The sequence below is a fragment of the Pygocentrus nattereri genome, chromosome 2 (assembly GCF_015220715.1).
Source record: "Pygocentrus nattereri isolate fPygNat1 chromosome 2, fPygNat1.pri, whole genome shotgun sequence".
In the NCBI taxonomy this organism is placed as follows: Eukaryota; Metazoa; Chordata; class Actinopteri; order Characiformes; family Serrasalmidae; genus Pygocentrus; species Pygocentrus nattereri.
Genome location: NC_051212.1, coordinates 26,948,820 through 26,966,177, shown reverse-complemented (window position 1 = coordinate 26,966,177; position 17,358 = coordinate 26,948,820). Strand labels below are relative to the sequence as shown.

At 38.4% G+C, this 17,358-nt stretch overlaps 1 protein-coding gene across 9 annotated transcripts in view; it reads right to left on the bottom strand.

Moving 5' to 3' along the window:
• The window catches only part of mark2b (MAP/microtubule affinity-regulating kinase 2b), a 56,289-nt gene that overhangs the window by 8,473 nt on the left and 30,458 nt on the right, over window positions 1-17,358 (bottom strand). For 3 of the 9 annotated variants that reach the window (XM_037533136.1, XM_017709895.2, XM_017709899.2), the window contains exons 10-17: window positions 17,210-17,312; window positions 16,310-16,422; window positions 16,071-16,206; window positions 15,823-15,962; window positions 14,772-14,860; window positions 12,320-12,466; window positions 4,477-4,740; window positions 190-216 (exon numbers count right to left, since the gene is read on the bottom strand). In XM_037533136.1, the coding sequence (XP_037389033.1) occupies window positions 190-216; window positions 4,477-4,740; window positions 12,320-12,466; window positions 14,772-14,860; window positions 15,823-15,962; window positions 16,071-16,206; window positions 16,310-16,422; window positions 17,210-17,312 (1,019 nt within the window). The remainder of the gene's footprint in view (window positions 1-189; window positions 217-4,476; window positions 4,741-12,319; window positions 12,467-14,771; window positions 14,861-15,822; window positions 15,963-16,070; window positions 16,207-16,309; window positions 16,423-17,209; window positions 17,313-17,358) is intronic. The other 6 variants (XM_017709898.2, XM_017709900.2, XM_017709896.2 and 3 more) reach the window with 5 other exon arrangements.

Below are 17,358 nucleotides of genomic sequence, written 5' to 3'. Positions count from 1 at the left end.
ACATCACACAAAATCAAATACATAAAAAAATGAAATAAATAAACAAATCAACCATAGAATGTCAGAGGGAAACGGCACAAGGAGAAGGAAAAAAAAATATGAAAAAGCTGCACAAAAACATTTGGAAAAGGGTAAAAGGGTAAATGAAAACAAAAAGCTTCAGCAGGGGTTATCATTGTGCTTTCCTACCTTCCGGGGAACCTTAACGATAGATTTCTACAACAACAAAAAAGAAAACAGAAAACAAAAAGGAAAGAAAAAATGTATGCATGTAAATATGAATGGCAGTGCACAAAAAAGCATGAGATTTAAAACCTCAAGGTGAACTGGTTCCCTGCAAAGTTCATTACTTAACATGAGCTTGTTGAGTGATGTGAATGAGTAAGTAAATGTGTGTTCACAGCAAGCCATTAAACAGTTACCAAGAATTCATATTAACACACAGTACTGACAAACACCTTCAGGGATCTTTGAAGACCACCAGTAATGTAATACTTCTGGTTTCTTTCAAGAACTGAAAAAATATTCTGTATTTCTGAAAAGCCTTTGTAATATTACACTATTTATATGCACAGAATTGACATACTAACCAAATCTCAATGTATCACATAAGTGGCTGATCACGCCAACTATTTACTTCATAAGGTCTGAATTACGCAGCATGAAACCATATTTCCTCTGTAAGGTTACAGTGTCAGTATTTGTAAGCAAACATATGCAAAAACGCCCCTATATGAGCACTGCTTAAAACAATTACATACAGTTCTGTGTGAGTTTGTACACCCCTAGTCAGATTACACATTTTGTTGATTTGATGAGTGCAAGTAAGTTGTAATATACAATAACACCATCTCTACACAGGACACACTTTCACATTTGTAAAAAAAACAAACAAACATAAAAAACATGCCATCATTTTTTGCACAGGCCAAATTTCATGTTTAACTTGTTTTTATATTAGGTTAAATTCAGCAAAAAGACACTAAATGTGCAGAGCACTTTGTATGTGGTTTGGGCTCCAACTCTGAATTCTGTGTTCATATAGTGCTTATAGTGAAATGAAACAGTCAGCTGTTTTAAAATGAGCATCATCTGAAGGCATCTATACAGACAGCAGGTCTGAAACTGCAGTTATATTTGCTCTTGCAGACATACAGGCTTTGGTGCAAAAATGAGCCATTAATGTGATACAAAGATATTTGGTCCAAAAATCCTGAAATCTTAGGGACAGATTTATCAACACATTTGTATCAATGCAAACAAATTTGTTTCAATGCAGTCCAGGAGATCAATGACTGGAGCATGTCAAACAAATCAGCTATCCTAAGAGTTTGCTCTGTGTTGCAGAACCCTGCTGGGTCTCAAATTAGGGTCCCAGCTGTGCTTTGTCCCAACTTTAGTAGGAAGACCTTGAAAATTTGTTGCTCTTGGCAAAGTGTTTATTTTGAGAAAAGGCCACCATTGGGGAAAGAAATGTGAAAGGTCAGAAAGTTCTCAGGTGCTGGACAATGCTGCAGTGCCAGTAATTTGAAAAGCTGTAGTGGCTTCATAAGAAAACGTTACAAGCCATGACCATCACAGCTCTGTAGCAGGGTTGTGCAATAGGTGAGGAACTATAGCATTGAACTACCAAGCCTATCAAATAATGACATCCTATATCATTCTTTTTACTCTAGTCACTGTTCTGCACGTATTAAATGATTCAATAAAGCAGACCCATACAGGATTCAACAGAACCAGCCTCTCTTAGTTAATAGCAGATTCCTCTTTCTCTTAGATAACAGATGGTACATTGTTACTTCAAATCACAGGCATCTATGTAGATGAGGTACCTAAACTGTGCTAAAAGACACAAGCTCAAATGTGAGGTCCAGCCATGTATGTATTAATCTACAAACTTCAATTTTATATAATAATAAGTTAGCAATTGTTGTGGGAACAAGTTGGTAATGAAATAAAAAAAATAACTGTAACTAAGTTATTCTGACCTAAAAAATTACATGATAATGTTCTGGATGATAATCAGTAACAAGTTAGTAACTGTAGTGCTAACAAGTTGGTAAGAAAACAACAACAACAAAAAAAAGGTAACAAGGTATACCAAGTCAGAAAAAAATAGGTAATATTTTTCTAGTAGTTCACAAATAATACATTTGTAATAATAAGTGGTAACTAGTTGATAAAAAAATAGATAAATAATGGAAGCAAATAATTTTTCCCCCACATGCAGCTCTTAATACCGGCTTAATCAACATATCAACCCAATTCTTTTAAATCACTCTCAGTTACTGAAGCTCATATCAGGTCAAAACATCAGCTCTTTAAAAAAAAGGTGGGTAATTGCTCAGATGTTAGAAATAGATTACTGAATTATAAATCACTCATGGTCGTTCTATGACTGTTCCGTGTAGGTCCACCTACACACAGTGTAGCACACACCTGGTGAAAGGCTCTGAAATGAGTTCAGTTATGGAAAAAAACACCACCCTACTTATATCTTTATACAAGTTTGTCTTTCTTTATCTTATTATTTATTAATGACTAAAAAATTAATATATAATTTGAAAGTTACCATCTTGTTACTGTTACAATTACAATAACTTATTATTTAGTAAAAAACAGAAAATTAATATGTAATATTTTGGTAAGTACAAACGGTTACCACAAAATTACCATATTATAACCCAGTCATTACTGATCTGTAAAGTGCTACCGGTTCAGTAATGTTTTACTGAAGTTCCTCCTACAGTTTCTCTCTAAAGCCCACGGCTCTGGCGGCACCACAGAGTGCAGGCCAAGGTGTCCCCACCAAGAATATTTATAGAGCCAGGGAATGCGATACCTCCGCTGTTACCATGGTTACTGTCACCACGGAGGTGCGGAAAAGATGGCAGTGGCAGTGTGTTCAGACTGTGCTGGAACTTATAAGATGATGAAACAGAGAAGAAATGAGAGTGAGAGTGTGAATGTGTGTATGTGTGTTAAAGCAGTTCTGTTAGGATTGTGGACACTGATAATACATTAGTATGATAGCGCATTCATTACCTAACAAGGACTTGACCTGTGGGCAAGATCATTTGAGACAATGCTGAAGCAGCAAATATCCCTGGAGCAGAGGTATGATCATAGGCTTAAAGGAATGGTCCGGCAAAAAATCTAATTTATACAATTTTCCACGTACCCCAGATGCAGTCGAACAAACAAAACAAAATTATGGGGCTAATGTTGTCAACAAACAATAGAGGTCAATAGTCACTCAATTTTTTTCCTGTAAATACATCCTCAAAACTTATTTCAGCATGCTCAGTCCACACCCAGGGCCTGGATTCATGAAGTTCCTCAAAGTCAGTCAAAGTCAAAGAATCTGATCCTAGACCATCACTCCTACTTAGAGAAGCTTTGTGAAAATGGGCCCATCTCTTCATTAAGGTTTCGCCTGATTTGTATCCTCTCGCCCTTCGCATACACAACCGCCAATGCAGGTATGTGCACACTAGATTACGAGATGTCTGACGTTTCTTTTTTAAAAACGTATCGCCAATTTGAAAATTCAACACAAACAGCTTTAAAAAAAAACAAAACTGAAAAAAAAAACACCCAAAAAAAACCCCCAATAACAAAAGAAACAAACATAATCTTTAATGTCCATACACCTGAGGAGGAACAATTCAAGACAAGTCCAAGTTTATTTATATAGCGCTTTTACAACAGGTGTTGTCACAAAGCAGCTTTACAGAAAAATTCAGGTCCAAGCCCCCATCAGCAAGCCAAAGGCAACAGTGGCAAGGAAAAAACTCCCTAAGGAGTAAGAGGAATAAACTTTTGGGCACAACACCTCGTGTAAAATAGCGTTTAGTTATAGAGAAAAATTGGGTGGCTTCTAGTGTTTGTTAGCAATGCTAGCCTGGTAGCTTAAGCATTTCTGGACACCAAACATGCCTTAGATGATGAACTACACCTGGGGTAGTTAAAAAATTGGAAACATCTGATTTTTCTTAAAGATGGAAACCAAGGCCTGATAAAAGATATGACTGATGTGTGGGAGAATTACACAAAGGAACAAAAACCAGACCACTTCCCTAATTGAAATTAGCCTGAATTCAGAGAGGGGAAAAAAGAAAAATCCCAAGTAAGCACACATCCCAACCGAGAAGGAAGTGGAGATGTGAGAATGTCAGATGTGCTGGTGTCTGGCTTCTTTTTTTTTTTATTTAACAAGAATTTCTCTCCTCCTTTGAATCACTCCTTTCCTTCCATCTGTTTCTTGCTCTAAAACAGTCACTCTATTTCCAGATACTGTCAACACATCTTACAACACAACGTCCTCTTTCCTTGGCCGGTAATAAAACTTTAACAACCTCTCAACATTTCAGCACCAAGCTGGACCCCACAGACCCTTTCACTCCCTCTCCAAACCCTTGATCGCTCACACCTCCACCCAAGCAGGTGACTCACTGCTCTTTTTGCGGTTCTCACCTGCGAACGAACTTGGAGGTAAACTTGCTGAAGATGCCGGAGGTTGCGGGCCGCCTCTGCTGGCTGTTGCCGTGGGACAGCGAGGGGGATGCTGGCGGAGCATGGTAGGGTGAGCCCTGCTGGTCCCGGGCCCCTCTCTGCTGACCGATGTGGAAAGTGTTGCGGGTGGCCACCCCTCGAGGGAAGTTGGTACGGTCTGTGCCTGCGGCGCTGCTGATGTTGTGGGCCGATGGAGAGGCACCAGGTGCTCTTTGAGAGGGGGCACTGCAATTGAATAAATTTTCCATTGGAAAAAAGAAAAACAGGGAAAAAAGAGAAATTGTTAATAAATTGAAACATTTTCCTCCCTTTGAATGTTGACCTGTCTATGCTCCACCCACAAAAAGTGTTCGTTTGTAGCAAATAAATACATACATGTTTTCAAACAGTTAACCTTATGCATGCTTTACCCACAAATGTGTTCTTTCAAAAGAACTTTGACGTTTAATGAGAAACTGTAGCATATAATTCTGTTTTTTCGTAATATCAAATATTTATTATTATGCATGCATGTGACAGTCACAATGTTAGTTAGGATATTTTGTAGGTGTGTAGTCAAGCTAACATTAGCATGGAGGCAAATTCGTCATTTCTAACCTGCGTAAATTAAATTCAGTTCAACAACGTAATCCAGCCAATTCCATCTGCTAAGTAGGTCTCAATGCTACTAAGCTGGGAGGGTAAAGGCTAGCACGATTCCTTCAAGTCATGTGAACCCAGCACCACATATTTTCAAACCGCCACTAACGCAACATCACTGGAGAGCTCAAGATGCTTCGAGGAGAGCAGAGGGTCGCTCACTTGACCACAAATGGGTGTGGCATCACCACACACATCCTGTGATTCGTGCTGGGAGCTAACACTTAGATGGTTGTCTTACTCCGGAGCCCTTAGCAGAGCAGCATTTTAAATCGAAAACTCAATCTTATGAAGAGATTCAGAACAGTCACAAAGATCACTGCAGTAAGGCTGAATGGGTTTCTGCCAGTGTGCTGTAAAGCTTCTCCAACCTCGCAACAGTTGATACTAAAAATATTTGTGGCTCATTTGTTTTCAAACATGTATAATTTGAATCATGGAGACCAAAGGAGTGATGTACAGAGTGCAAAACGTACAGGAAGAACCCCTTAGAGCTTAGAATACAAGACAACTAGTGCAATGTGATAACCTAAACTCCACAGTATATCTCTATCACATCTAAAATGTGGCAGGGTGTGAGATATAGAGGTGTGAAACTGACTCAGTCCTGCAGTGCACTGCTAAAATGTGTTGTGTAATCTCTCAAAATAATAAAATATGTTCAGTGCTGAGAGAGAACAGAACAGAGCACAGACATCACATCCCTCTCCCAATATAAAGAGCTTCTATAAAGAACTCCTTTTCTCTCTCTCTCTCTCTCTCTCTCTCTCTCTCTCTCTCTCTCTCTCTCTCTCTCATACATGTACAGAAAAACACAGACACACAATGTTCAAAGTAAGCTTAAGGAAGCAGATTCTTTATCGGTAATTAGTATGTTTTCATATTAATTTGAATTTGAACATGACTAAAAGATCTTGTAAGTGTGTGCCTGGGTCTGTAAAGTACAGTGTGCCTTCCTCAACTACTGAATCTCACCTAAACACGGCATCCATACCAACAACTGCTGAAGCATCAACCAATTGTCCTGAATCCTGTCAGAAGCAGTAGCAAATCAGCTGTGAGCCATGCTAGGATAGTCTCTTGACCCTAACATGGCATTAGCTTTGAAAGCCCACTGCAGCTACTTAATAATGCCGTCTGACCTTATATGAACCTAAGTGCACATGAGCTACACGCTACACATTCTTCTCAAACTGACTTATTTGACATACACACCACTGGTTGAAGTACATGTGAAACAGCTCTAAAAGCTAGTACACTAAGAAGAATGTAACAAAGAAATTGTTGAAGTCTTGCTGGAAATTTTCATTCAGTTATAATTTATATTTGTTGCTATCATAACAAAAAAACCCAAATTTCTAGAATTGTAGCGGAATATATATATATATATATATATATATATATATATATATATATAAATAAACGCAAGGAAACAGATATAAGGCTCTGGTGTAATAGTGATCCTGAAACTACATGTTTTACTAAATCAGCGCTATATTGATTATTATCAACTGTAGATCATCAAATATGACAAATACATGACTTAAACAATGTAGCGCAGTGGGTGGGTTTTCACAGAATTTTTAAATCATTTTGCTACTTTCTGATAATTAGCTCTTATTTTTCATCAGTCCCATTACTTTTTTTTTAATGGTATAATGTTATTGCCATGCAATAAGTAATGTTTGGATGCATTTAACATGTTGTGCATGGTATTTTGTGTTCCAAGTTTAGCAGTTAGTCTGCATTGCTGCAATAGAAGTGAACAGTTGGCACCTGTCAGCTCAGCTGAAATGCGTAAACTCACAAAATTCTTAGGAAAACCAAAACAAGTCATGTACAGAAAGTCTTTCATTGAGGGATTTTTGTTGTTTCTGACCATTTTTCAGGACCATAATATCCAAACAATTTATAAGTAAGGTTCTAACATATATGCAGCCAATATTTCAATATGATTCTCAATATGATTCTCACACCGTCACTGGTTGACATTTCTAACTGTATAGCAATTTAGCACTTACACAAAAAATACAGGTCAGCTGTAAACTCAATCAGATGAGCATTATGCACCCTTCTAAACAGGTTTAAACCACTGATCTCTTACACTTCACAAAGAAAATCCACCAACAACTTATGAGGAACAAAAATCACAGATGTCACTATGCACTGTACCTGCGATCTGGGGTAAACGTATAGACAGGTCATCAATTACACACGCACACACTCCACTACCATACAGTTTCCCATTTTAACCACAAAGGATTGGCAAACAAAGCAGGGAAAGATATACACCTAAAACTTTTAACAATCCAATCCTGTCCTGAGAAACTAAATTGCATGGAATAACAGTAATTAAAAGGGGTAATTCCAAAGAGTTTTCTAAAGCAACTCCTAATGGAATGTTTAATATATGAATGGTTATTCAGAGTAGTTTGACATGCACCATTCTGATGCTTGAGACATTGTTTTTACACTTCTAAATAAAATGGCAATAAAACAGCTACATTTCCATGTTTCTCTGCAATTAAATACGTCATGTCACAACAACTCTGAATGGGTCTGTTTACATCTGAACAATTGAAATATGTAGAAATTTAGAAAAATCAGTGGAATTCCCCTTAACACACAGAGTACTAATACAATAATGTAATCATGCTGTAATAAGGAACTGAGGAGAATGTGATATCACTTCACTGCTCATTAAACAAGAAACCTTTGGTTCCTCATTGTAACTTTTACAGTAATGTCTGAAATTCAGCACTTCAGGTTTCCACACAACAATAACACCGTTGTAGATTAGACTACTCTGGAGAACTACGTTTAACTTAACTTATCTTAAATGTATTGAAAACAAGAAAGAAGCAGAAACATTTCCATTGCTAGGCTATACACTTCATTGGCTTTGACAGCTGGAGAATAGCTAACCAGCCAGCGGGTTTCAGATTCAGGGTTACAGCTAAATATTTGGATTTGGCGTTTAATAAATAAAGCAATCACTTTTGCTTTACATCTGCTTTTTGAGGAAATTAAGCTAATGTGTGGGATACACACGCATACATTTTTTCGTTTTTGACATAATTTGAAAATACCTGTGACACTTTACACTGTTCATATGTTTCATGATGAATGGACTAAAAGAAACGGCCCAAGATGACTTGGTAAAAATTGTAGTTCCATTGACTTTAGTAAGTTACCATTAAAGGTTACCATTTTGGAGATAAAAGGTTTTGTTCCGACAACAGCGATACATATAAATAAAAATATATGTGTGTATGACATACACAAAAACAAATACTAATACATATAGATGCATTGACAGTCATTTTATATATATGGTACACCACTACCAGACTCTAGAGCAGTGAAAAAGTGTTCTCTGGAGTGTTGAATCATACTTCACTATTTGGTGGTCTGATAAATCTGGATTTGGCAGATGCCAGGAGAACTCTACCTACCATGTACTGTGCAGACCATAAGTTTGGTGGAGGAGGGATAATGGTCTGGGGCTGTTTTTCAGGGTTTTGGCTCAATCCCTTAGTTCTTGTGAAGGGTAATTTAATGCTGCAGCATACATAGACATTTTAAACAGATATAGGCTTCTAACTTTGTGGCAACAGTTTGGGGAAGGCCCTTTCCTGTTCCAGCATGTCTGTGGCTCTAGGCACAAACTGAGATCCATAAACACATGGCCTGCAAAGAGGGTGGAGTTGTTATAGCTGCAGTAGGTGACAACTCCATATAAATGCCCATGATTTTGGAACGGGATGGTCAAAAAGCATGTAGGTGTGATGGTCAGATATTCACATACTTTTGGCTAATAGTGCATCTTGTACATAATACACATATACACTACACAGCAACTATATCAGACTCCATAGCACACATGTGAATGTGTTATGTTACATATTCCACATGGCATGTATATGCAATATAAATCACATTGGCAGCATGCATGTATATGCGTTACTTACAGTCTATCATCAAAACTTTAACTTTCTGAAAATATCTCTGTACTGAACATAAGCTGCAAGCTAATTGTTAAAAAAAACTGACTGAAAGTATTCAAAACTTTGGCAAACATATACTGATGCCAGTATATGCTTGTACAAATTACAGGGTGTGTACACATACAGCAGATGTTTTCTAAAAGGGAAAGTTAAACCATACAATGCTAATGTAGCTAACACATTAGCATTGCTGGATTAAATAATCCAATTTTTCCACAGAGAGCCACTGCATCACACCATTTACTACACAAGTCTTCATAATTCTCCATATATGCCTAATGTATATAAGGCACCTGCATAGCAGCACACCCCAACTGAAGTTAGGAGGAATAATACACAAGGAAATAGTCTGTAAACATATATAAAGTCACAAAGCCTCTCTTTAGTTCCAAGGCAGCAGTACCTTCTCTCAATGGTCTCCAACCAGCTCACTGCATGCAACAGAGCAGGTCTTTTAAAACTAGCCACTCACTCACAGTGACACTGCAAGGACAAGCTACAAGGTTAAAGCCAACCATGCATTCCATATACTACCTCTATGTTTTAACTGAATCTAGATAAGAGAGAACTCGAGTAGATTTGGAGTGAAGAGTAGTTAGTCCCAAGTAAAAGTAACTGTATTAGTAATAAAGGCAGAAAAAGGGGAAACTCCACTGACTGTGGAGATCTAATGCAACAAAATAAAAGCGCTTTTTGTGTTGAAATGGTAATTTTCTTGTTCGTCTATGAAGATAAAAATACATTAAATATTGAAAAATGGACGGCCTGTGAGGGTGGAGTGTTGTTTCTTAGTACTATTTTGCCATGTACTTCCCAGCCATAAGTATATATTTTTAAAAATGATGTGTTAGGCCAAAACGTTTAAAACTTTTGTAAAACAATGCTTCAGGAATCTGGTAATGTATTCATAACAACCTGTCAACGGTTATGTAATTTTAGTTGATGATTGTCATACAAATAATTGCAATTTTCTTCATGATTTATTGTATGTAAAATTAAAACACAAGCTTAAAGTGGCCAAACTGGCTGATTATCTTACTTCCTTGCTTTATACCTATCAAGTCAAGGCAGACAAATATGTCTCATATCCAGACAAGCGTAAGCGGCTGTGCTGTTAAGGAAACGTGTCATTAGTTGCATGCATGTTTATCCCAGGTGTAGCAGGTTGGTGTCTGCTGAAGAGGGAGACAAAACAGCCGTTAGGGTTTAGGTTAGCTGGATAAGGTAAGAAGGAGAAGCCATAAGGTCATTCACAAGTTGGGGAGGGTGAGAGAGTGAGCACTGCTACTGCTCACTTGACTGAAATATCATATTCAAAAGAGAAAGACTGCTAATGAAGCATAACATTCAAAACACTTTCATTTTTCACTCTTCACTGTCTCAAACTCTGCTTTAGATCTTTGTAATAGAGGTTATGTAAGGTATTCATTCATGCAAAGTATTATTTTTTTGGACCAAGAAAAAAACAAATTAATAATACTGCCTATAATAAACTCATCACTTCTTTCAATTTACCATCTCTGTACAACAGACAGGAACATGTTTGCAAACAGCTGCACATACAACTATACATCTTTTAAAGGAATGTTCCACTGCTTTTGAGACTCTACTACATCTGTATTGTACCTTCAAATTACCAAGGACCATAATTTCAAGTGTTTCCCAGTATTTCAAAACGAAAAGAAAGCTGCTAACTCCACAACATTACTGCTGAATTCCATGAATAAACACTTGAAATATGTCACTATACAATATGAATTCAAATCAAGCACTTCTGGTCCTTCCATACATGCACATTAGGAAACAACACATTGTTTGTCTCTTTCAAGACCGGCAAAAATCATTGTAATGTTTAAAATATTAACTGCCGTTATTAGTTCATTAGTTGAAATGTATAACTTCCCTTTTTGTGTGATACTATTAGGAACAGAAAAAAATGCTGGCAGGAACAAAAGGTTCAGCCAGCAGATGATGGGCATCCCTGGACCCCAGACTAGGTCCAAATTTCATTACACTCCTTGCCCCTTACCATAGAAAGCCACAAATCTGAGTATTTTCTCTGTTATAAATTATGAGAACCATGGTATTATCTTAGTTCATGAGCATTTTAATGTATTATGGAGCTTTTGTACATAACAAGCACTTTAAAAACCATTTAAGGTGGAACAGAAAATTTAGCAGACATCAGCTTCATATCACTGATCAGAACTTGCCCTGTTGCCCTTTACAGCAGCTACAAATGGCCTGTTTCTATAAGAAAATGATGGGTCGCTTGTAACCTGCTAATGTGAATGTATTGCTGATGGAACTCATGTTATGAACCTTTAGGCAACGTTTTGCAGACTGGAGTAACACAGAAAAAACTGAAAACTCTGCCCACACCACTATGCTGATAAGGACTAACCACAAACTACAACAAAAATGGAAAACTAGCTTTATCTCTAAAAGGTCAAATTTTACACATTTGCAGCCTAATTTACAATTTAATTTAACACATTTGCAGCCTAATTTAATATCTGATGGAAGAATTAATCAAAGTGTCCTAAAGATGGAATTCAGCTCCTGCCCAAAGGCTTCTAAAGTGTGTTTCGAGTCAAGGTGTTTTCTAAGTACAGGGCAATGTTCTGAAATTACTGTCTGCAGTGGTTAACTGTACACTACAAATACAACAGACTGGGATTAGTCTGAAAAAATGCTTAAGTGTTTCTTTAACCTTGTTCTTACCATTGAGGACAAGGACGATGACCCCCATTATTAAAAAAAATCCCAGCCATTCCACAGCTGGCTCCTCATTTGCATCTCACATTGACATTTGTTAGCATTTTGATGACAGTTACATTACAGCACCAAAAATACTGTGAAACAATTTACTTGAAAACTGCGACATGGCTTACAACAAACTGTATTAAAAACATTAATGGTGCACCCCTTTTGTGGTTTATTTTCATGTTGTGATTTATTTTGTCTTTAAGGTTCACCAGCAGTGCTTCTTTCACATTTCTTTCAGACACATGGCATTCAGACTTTCCTCACAATCTTTACTCTTTAAAATTCTTTCTATGGTCACCATGGTCATTAAGTGACCTTTACCAAGGCCTGCCCAACCCTCACGGAGTACAAAGGTACAGGACTTTGTGTGTGGCTCGATGGGGACTTGCCTGGGCTGGTGTGTGTGCAGGTCAGCGGGACAGGGGTGGGCTGAGGAGGACAGGGACTTGTGATGGCGGGAGCGTGAAGAAGAGGATGAGGAGGAGAGCACAGCGGCGGCTGAGGCTGTGGAGGCGCGGGACCCGGGAGTGTTCAGGCTGAGACAGCAGTGCCACCACGCAATTGCACGCACACCATCACACACACAGACATGGGTGGGTGTGTGTGTGTGTGTGTGTGTGTGTGTGTGTGTGTGTGTGTGGAGGGAGGGAAGAGCATTTCATTAGAAGCCATATTCATCACACAATGGAGAGGGAGAGTCAGGGAGAGTGGGAGGGACACAGAGAGAGCGAGGGAGAGAGGGGGAGCATGCAGAGGACACAAAGATAGAGAGAGCACAAAGGAAAGCAATGAGCTTAGGCACTGAGAATATACACAGAGAGAGAGCACAGAGTGGTACACACACAGAGAGAGAGAGAGAGAGAGAGAGAGAGAGAGAGAGAGAAACAAAGACAGAAAGACAGAGAGAGAAAAACAGAACAAAGGAGAAAGAGTGACAGCAAAAGAGAGAGGAAAAAAAGACACTGCTTAAGAGAGAAAAAAATTACAGAGAAAGAAAAACAGTAAAAAAGAGAGACAGAGTGAGAGGACAAGACAGAGAACGAAGGGCAGAATTAAGCAGAAAAGAAAGAAAGAAAGTGCACAAGAGTAAGAGAGAGAGAGAAGTGAGGGAGGTCAAACAAAGTGCTGATTACAGGGAAACGCATCAAGGAGAAGAAAACAAACGTGTGCACACACACACACACACACACAGGGATTAGTGTAGTTTGTGGTGGGGAAATAACATACCATCACCTTTCTGTGCAGCAAAGAGTGAGAAAGTAAGCCTATTACAGGTCGACTACAGAAATCTAACAAAAGAGTTAATGGTGCCTTTTTTCCATCACAAGCTAAACTAATCCTTCTCTCTCTCTCTCACACACACACAGGAAAGAGAGGAAACAAAGAATGTGCAAGGACAAAAGGAGAGAGAGAGAGAGAGAGAGAGAGAGAGAGAGAGAGAGAGAGAGAGAGAGAGAGAGTACTAACTGATAAAGAGAAAGTACTAAGAAAGACAGACATGGAGAAAGAGGAAGAAGCAGGGAGCTGAAGGTAAAGGGGGAAGGGTAACACCAAAACCAAACACAGTACAACACTAGTTAATGATTTAAGTAAGCTCATGAGATTAACACAGAGGCAAATGAAATCAACAGCACCTCCAGCCTCATTTACAGCACGACTATCATAGACACAGCACATACTGATAAAGCTTTACAGTACATTAGCATAAAGCTTTCTAATGAACACAACAAGCAAGAGCAAAACAAATCACATTGCTAAAGGCAAAAGAAACACTGCCTTCTCCACAGAGGAATCAACTCTTACTGGGCTGAGGAAAAATCTGTTCTCTTAAATAAAAACTACTTGAAGTATGCAACCTGTAGTATAACAATGACTTTTTATAGTACTGACTGCATACTTTACAGCTTAGATATAAGTAATGATTATGTATATTTATATACATGTTATGCACAGTCTGGGGTAGCTATCAATAGCTATTATTAACATTTTTCAAGAGAATGTATGTACTGTTTATTGGCCAACTATATGTAGTGATTATATCTACAGGTTAAGTACTGTAAGAGCTCCCTATGTGTCACTGAATGCTGCCCAATTTTGTGATTTCTATCCCTTATCCCATTTGATTCCAGTGTGCAGCAAACAGTGCAGTAAGATTCTAAAAGTCTGTTTATGCATTGATTATGCATAATGAATACATTATTTATACATATACACTGTATACAGAGCACACTGCACACTAAAGCCAATAGAATGTGAGCATGTACATGTATATGTATCTTGGGCTTGAGCAACACTGATGATTAGAAGGGACCACTGATAAAGGCGTGGGGAAAGATGAAAGGATGGGTATAGAGGAGTGTGGATTAGGGACAAAGTTGTGTTAGTTTTTAGAAATGCCAGGCTGTTCATGTAGAGAGGTTAACAAGCCCTTGAGTGTATAAGGTGGTGTGCAAACACTGATGCACTTTTGTGTGTGCGCCTGCATAGAAGAGTGCTCTGTAATCCTAACCAAAAAAGCATAATTAAGTTAACCTAAATCCTCAGTGACAGGTACCAGCTGAGTTCAGAAAGACTTTCTGTCACAAGACCAGTTAGGGTCAAACATGCATGAGGTTAAGTAACGCAAGCACTGAGATAGTGTGAGAGGGTTAAATATGTTTGTGTATGAAACTGTTACTAGCTCCCTATAAAAAGACTCGGTGAGGAGCACAGCTCATGCCTGAACCTGTCTGTGTGCGCATGCGCAACTCTGGAGTATGGAGAAATCCTGGAGTATTTGTTTCAGCGCAATGACTTCTTGAATGTTATCTGTTCACTGTGCATGTACGTGCATTTACGTACCTGTCCTTGCCGTTCTGGACTCCCAGTGTGGCTCTCTCAGTAAGGGGAGAGTTCCTGCTGCGGCTTGTGCCCGTGGAAAGGATACTGTTCTGTAAGGTCATGTCCCAAAAGCCAAGGTCAGGAATTGGCATTCCATATCACATCACCATTGCCATAAGTACCTTGTACATCTCTGAAACATAACTTTGCAGGAGAAGTAAAATTGTCCTTAAAGGGTTGATACCACGGAAAACTACATTTTCCTAACTTTGAACACCCTCAGTCACATTACGTGCTCTGTTGATTTTTCCAGTGAAAATAAGTTAACACATCCTCTACAGACAACTTCAATGTGCCATTTTTCCCACTAAATGTTGGTTTTCTAGGTGAAAGTAAGATAAAACATCCTCTACAGAAAGCACCTTTTAATGCACAAGTACTGTTTATTTGCTGAGATAAACATATTGGGGAAAAAATTAAAAACATACAATATAAAATGTGCCATAACTTTTACACAGGTCACATTTTATGTTTTTTTCCTAATATGTTAAATTCAGCAAATAAACAGAAACTGTGTACAGAAGTTTGTTTTCTGTAGAGGATATGTTAACTTACTTTCATTTAGATAATCAACAAAACATGGAATTTGACCAGTGGCACTTAAACTTTTGCTCCATCCCTTCACACTTAAGTGATAAGGAGTTCTTCAGCCTGCAGTGCTTGTGGTTTTCGAACAAGGCAAAATACAGGGCAACCAATGAGGAGAGGCTATTTACATATATCAGTCTTAATGGCACAGTAACATAAACAGTCTGTTTAATTCTAAGAGATAAAGAGAGGTTGAAAATGGTCATCTAAAAATGATTTATGATCTCCCAAACATATTAAGTGGACTTTAGGAAAAAAGTTAAAGTACAAGAGGTTTTAAATGGCATTTGAACAAAACAAAACAAGCAAATACGAAACAAAAAACTGTGAAAGAAATGAAGCTAAAAGAGTGATGATACACATATAGAAAGAAATGTGGCTATACTCTCTAGTACATCTCTCTCTCTCTCTCATGCACACTTACTGTAGAGGGTGTGGAGCTCTTTTTGCGGTCTCCAGGGACGATAGGGCTGGGTGGCACTTTGGTGGAGCTGCTAGACCCTTTCCTTCCAGAATCCTCAGCGGTGTGCTTGTTATCCCCCTGAGGCCTTTTAGAGTATGAACCTAAAGAGTGAGTGAGCGAGCGAGCGAGAGAGAGAGAGAAACGGGAGGGAGTTTAAGAGAGAACACTAAACAAAAGGACTAGTGTCGCTAACTTGTCCCGTCACTCACCCTGATCTGTGGCTCGCCGTGGTTTCTGAGAGGAAGAAACACTGCGCTGTACCTTGTGAGGTGGAGAGGGGGCATTACTGTTTGTGAGGTCACTTCCTGGACGTGGTTTTATCAACATGTTGACACCCTCATCAAGCTGCAACAGATATCAGAGGCATGAAGGAAAAAACAGCTCAAACAAATAAACAGTGCTTGTGTGTCAAATGACTGAACAGAAGAGTGTCTGTGCAGGTGTGCACCTCAGAGTTCCTATAATCAAGCAGGAGGTAAGTTGCCATGACGTCATCATATTTTTGGTTGACAAGTGAATCCTGGGTCTCCTCTTGTGAGTAACCCATCTGGAGCATTATATCTAAATAAAAGGAAATAAGACAAATGTTATTCACAAGCCTCACACTGTTCCTGTCCCAGTGCTAGGCAGTGTTGATAAAAGACAATATCACAATATTTTCAGAATATTTATCAATATCAGGTGATAAACAAGTCTGCATTAATAAGGTTCATGAGACCATTCTTCTGTAACGGTCTCCTTGCAAAGAGAATGACTGTGTGTTTTGACTGGACTGTTTTGTTATGGTTTTTTCACTTAAAGGGCCCATACCATGGAAACCAAATTTCCCAAATACTATTCTCTACCCAGTCCATACACTCCATACACGCAAAAACACCACGATTTGAACTCTTCATTTGTGATGTCACAAGAACAAACTCATTCCCATATATCCATCCTTTCAGCCTATAGTAGTTTAGCCCTATTCATATTGTAGCTCTAGGTAGAGTTTCAGTTCTGAGTGTTTTAAGGAATTATAAAGGACAGCCATTCAGAAGAGATTATTTTTCATATTAGTTTTACAGGAATAAAATAACTGTTTAATTTAAAGGGATAAAGAGAAGATGGAAATGGTCATGTAGAAATGAGTAATGACCTCAAGAAAAAAAATCCAAGAAAAATGTATGAAAATATATAATACTGTATGATCAATTTTTTTTCAAAAAGGAAATGCATTTACTTTTATTTATACATACACTGTACATTACTGTACAGCACCAGCATAGCTATACACAATATATTACACAGCACTGTCTCTTAACAGCATTTCCCTTTGTTTGTGTGCCTCATCTTTCTCTCCCACACACACCTGTTCTCTTGGGGTCCTTGTAGTCGGGCTGGGGCTCAATGTAGGGCTTCAGTTCATCTTCCTCATGACCCACATTCATCCAGTGGTCCTTCATGATCTGCTGCTGAGAGCAAGAGAGATAGAGACAAAGAGGAGGGGGAGATAGGGAG